The 5,000-nt window shown below is 35.5% G+C and overlaps 1 protein-coding gene across 3 annotated transcripts in view; it reads left to right on the plus strand.

Moving 5' to 3' along the window:
* The window catches only part of ppp1r16b (protein phosphatase 1, regulatory subunit 16B), an 86,545-nt gene that overhangs the window by 81,175 nt on the left and 370 nt on the right, over positions 1–5,000 (plus strand). For all 3 annotated transcript variants that reach the window (XM_052130694.1, XM_052130696.1, XM_052130695.1), the window contains exon 11: positions 1,837–5,000. This exon is cut by the window's right edge and continues 370 nt beyond it. In XM_052130694.1, the coding sequence (XP_051986654.1) occupies positions 1,837–2,265 (429 nt within the window). In that variant the 3' untranslated portion in view covers positions 2,266–5,000. The remainder of the gene's footprint in view (positions 1–1,836) is intronic.

A 5,000-nucleotide genomic window follows, 5' to 3' on the forward strand; every position in this document is an offset into this window, starting at 1 on the left:
GTATTTACGTAAATAAGGTCATAAATCTAGAAAACGCCCTATTTAATGTATATTTACATATTTAAGGTCATAAATCTAGAAAACGCCCTATTTAATATATATTTACGTAACTAAGGTCATAAATCTAGAAAACGCACTATGTATATTTACTTAAATTGTCGTAAATCTAGAAAACGCCCTATTTAATATATATTTATGTAAATAGTCATAAATCTAGAAAACGCCCTATTTAATATATATTTACGTAAATAAGGTCATAAATCTAGAAAACGCCCTATTTAATGTATATTTACATATTTAAGGTCATAAATCTAGAAAACGCCCTATTTAATGTATTTACGTAAATAAGGTCATAAATCTAGAAAATGCCCTATTTAATATGTATTTACGTAAATAAGGTCATAAATCTAGAAAACGCCCTATTTAATGTATATTTACATATTTAAGGTCATAAATCTAGAAACGCCCTATTTAATGTATATTTACATATTTAAGGTCATAAATCTAGAAAACGCCCTATTTAATGTATTTACGTAAATAAGGTCATAAATCTAAGCATTTAATATGTATTTACGTAATAAGTCATAAATCTAAGACCCTATTTAATGTATATTTACATATTTAAGGTCATAAATCTAGAAAACGCCCTATTTAATATATATTTACGTAACTAAGGTCATAAATCTAGAAAACGCACTATGTATATGTACTTAAATTGTCGTAAATCTAGAAAACGCCCTATTTAATATATATTTATGTAAATAGTCATAAATCTAGAAAACGCCCTATTTAATATATATTTACGTAAATAAGGTCATAAATCTAGAAAACGCCCTATTTAATATATATTTATGTAAAGTCATAAATATAGAAAACGCCCTATTTAATATATATTTACTTAAATAGTCGTAAGTCTAGAAAACGCCCTATTTAATATATATTTACGTAAATAAGGTTATAAATCTAGAAAACGCCCTATTTAATATATATTTACGTAAATAAGGTCATAAATCTAGAAAACGCCCTATTTAATATGTATTTACGTAAATAAGGTCATAAATCTAGAAAACGCCCTATTTAATATATATTTACGTAAATAAGGTTATAAATATAGAAAACGCCCTATTTAATATATATTTACGTAAATAAGGTCATAAATCTAGAAAACGCCCTATTTAATATGTATTTACGTAAATAAGGTCATAAATCTAGAAAACGCCCTATTTAATATGTATTTACGTAAATAAGGTCATAAATCTAGAAAACGCCCTATTTAATATATATTTATGTAAAGTCATAAATCTAGAAAACACCCTATTTAATATATATTTATGTAAAGTCATAAATCTAGAAAACTCCCTATTTAATATATATATTTATGTAAAGTCATAAATCTAGAAAACACCCTATTTAATATATATTTATGTAAATAAAGTAATAAATCTAGAAAACACCCTATTTTAAAGAACTGACAAACTACAGCAATTAATGAAATGTTTAGCTTAAAAAAATAAGACTGTGGCATCTGACAAAGTCCCTTTAATGGCTCCAGTGAATCATTTATGTGAACTGGTTCATTTGCATGAATCATCCAAACCAATGTGAATCAGTTATTGTTATCGGTTCGTTTACATGAAGTGTCTGAAAGAACCGATTCACTTAAATGATTCGTTTTCCCAGCACTGCATGAGAGAGAGAGGATGGTTTAGGTGACTGTGTTTGATGCTGATACATTTAGTAAAGTTAGTCTTCGTGTCACTACTTTTAGTGAGGTACTCCTCATCACTGGACGGATTCCTACAATTAGTCATAACTGTTTGTTTTGTTGTTTTGCAGACTTGGTCTGATGAAGCCCATCCAGCTCCTGGAATCCTGAAGGAAGTAGGTCGACGAAACGGCAACATCTCCACCAGCACGACCCCTGCTGAGCCGCCTGCTCCTAACGGTGACCCCGTGACCCCTGAACGTCATGACCTCACCCCGTCCACTGAGGAGTGTAATCCCAAAGAGCCACACGCTCAGACGCTGTCCGAACTCAAAAAGAAGCGCGCTGCCGCCAAACTCCTCAACGGTCACCTGGGCAACGGCTCCACTGTTTCCATGGAGACCAAAGGCAGTGTCGAGGATCCGCACATGCCGCTGGTATCGTCCAATGGCAGCGCAGTTTACTTCACGCCCGCCAGCGGGGACCCGCCCCTTTACATATTCAAGCAGCCAATAGAAGACGAGGATCCCAAAACTCACGGCTGCTGCTGCATCTCATAGAGAGCGTCAGTCAAAGGATTCCAAGCGTCTGATTGGCTGGAAATTAAACACGTAGCAGAACTCTCTGCCGCCCACTAGTGGAATTGATCCCGCATTTCACCCGCCAGAGATTTCCCCTCTGTGATCGTCCGTCCCGCTCCAAACCCGTACATTTCAGGAGGCGTTCCGCTGAAGAAATGCAGGAAGGAAACGGAAGCCGTGTGAGATAAACGTAATGTAAAAGAAAGTGAAACGTGAGGTACGGTTGAGTTACTTCAATAGTAATCCACTACTGTTAAATTTTCGAAGAAATATGAAGTTGAGTATCGTCGACATAACGGTGAAAAATTATTCCACAATTCCCGATAATATCTCCCAGAGGAAGCATATATAAGGAGAAAAGTAGAGGCCCTAAAAGTGTTCCCTGCGGCACTCCATACGTAACTTTAGTTTGATCTGACTCAGCACCTTACATTTCTCTTTCACATGCGGCGTGACCTCTCGATGAACTCGAAACAGGAAAAGGAAGTGCTGAAATAAGGATGGAAAATTGCACAGTTGTCCCTCATTCAGGTTTCACAGGTTATATCTGACACACTTTTTCACTTCCGGCATCGATTCTGAGCAACTATGAAGATCTCATTCAACTTAATGTACGATTGTGCTTTAAACCAACTCATGATGATGACCACATCGGACTCAAATCAAAAGAAAATGAATGTTTTGTGCTGCATGGGATGCACAAGTCAATGAAATCAGCGTTCAGGGAACGTCGCAGCAGATCTCGTGCTGTTGAACGGTTTGGAAACGCCGATTTACACGGAACAGAATAAATCAGTAACAGTATTTCTGTTGCCGGTTGTGATTGTGAGGCGACAGACCCAGAAGTGTTTGTGTACAGTATTTATTTGTATATGTGCATAGAAGCCACTGTACTATAAGATGAATTATTTATTGTATTGCCGAGTGATGAACTGACCGCAAATCTATATCTGATGATTTATGAAGGCGTCCTTTAAGTCTGTTTTCAGACGGCAGTATTTTTGTATGACAGTGTTATGGAAGCCCTGCATGTGCATTAGAAGGAAATACAGTCTATATTGTATTATTCATCGTATGTTCAGTGTTTCATAAGAGGGTTCAAGGGTCAAGAGCACAGGGATGGGTTTGTATGGGAGAGTTGTCGAGGTCGGCCTGTAGTTCATTTGTCTGAAACCGATAACGAAGGTGGCGAAAAGGGCAGATAACCGATTAATCGGCCAAAATTGATTTACAGAATGTCAGAAAAATTTCGTATTTTTTTTCTTCGCATGGCAGACACAGAAAAGAGTCTAAAATTAATTACATCCCAGATGCGGTTTATTGTTTAATTAAAATTAGATTTAGACTGATATATCGGTTTTACCGATTAATCGGTACCGATAGTTGCTTTTGGAACTGCTTTTTTTTTTCTCTGTGTTCCTCTACAATTATATATATATATATATACATTAAATATAAAACATTGTAACAAAGTGTCCGTCATTTCAAGACAAAATCTGCTGTCATTTTTGGGCTTGTTTATTTAGTTAAAAGTTTCTGGTTATGCACCAAATCAATATTTTATCGGCATTTTCCATCACCTTAGTCTTTTCCATATCTGCAAAATCAACTATCGAGGTAACAAAAATCTTAATAACCAGAATGTTTTTGAAATAAAATTTAAATAGTATAAACAAGCCCAAAGCACAACGGGGACTCTTATTTTGAAGAGTATTTTCAGCAACTGTCGGCACCGATTAATCGGTCAAACTAATATATCGGTCTTCCTCTATAGAGAAGTATATCTAGATGATATAACCCTCGTTCTGTAAAATAAAACCTTTGGTAGAAGAAAATGCAAATATTATGAGATATAAGTATTCCACATATCTTCTTATCTTGACTGGATTATTATTTGATTTGTACAGTTCTGCCTAGGTAGCTCTGTCTATTTCCTGCCACTTTCCTATTGGGTGCCAAAGTCTTCCAGAAGATGTACATCAGAAACAGCCAATCAGGTCCCAGGAACACTCCCATAGCCCCTCCCTCTTCTCAACACTCGCCCTATAGAGCTGTTCAGACGTTATGTCAATTTGTGTACAAACACGGAGAGCTATTTCACCATACAAGTCTCCTATGCTTATTTTTTTTATATATATATTATTTTTAAAATAGTCAAATAAGATCTGTGGTGAAAATGACTTGGAAGTGACTTTCACGTTTTGTTCTAGAAGCATGTTGCTGAATAAGGACTACAATAGTCGTCCATTGTGTAAAGCACGTAGCTCAGACGCTGATGGGAGTTGTAGTCCTTAATTAGCATTGTGCTAGCAATGTGCATTTAAAAAAAAAACACAGTAGCTTAAAAATGAACATGAGATTTACAGACAAAATATTAAAGTCGCTTCAAGTTATTTTGACTCATTAATCTAAAACTGCTATTATAAAAACTCATCTGTCTTGAAAATGTTAATTGTCTTCCGGGTTTTCGGACTACAACCTGAACAGCTCTATTCATTCGTCACTTTACAGAGCCGGAAAACAAATGTAAATAATCGTTGGTATTTGATTTCCTTTTGATTGTGAATGTAATAGTGAAATGCAATATGGCCGTAATATGACTCGATATTACTGTGACACTGAAACGCTTCATACTGTATCAGTCGGAGGCCAACATGTGCTAACATTACCGGCTTTATATGAACAAAGGACTGTTTTAAGGGTTTATGAAGGTG

The sequence above is a fragment of the Xyrauchen texanus genome, chromosome 7, assembly GCF_025860055.1.
Source record: "Xyrauchen texanus isolate HMW12.3.18 chromosome 7, RBS_HiC_50CHRs, whole genome shotgun sequence".
Lineage (NCBI taxonomy): Eukaryota > Metazoa > Chordata > Actinopteri > Cypriniformes > Catostomidae > Xyrauchen > Xyrauchen texanus.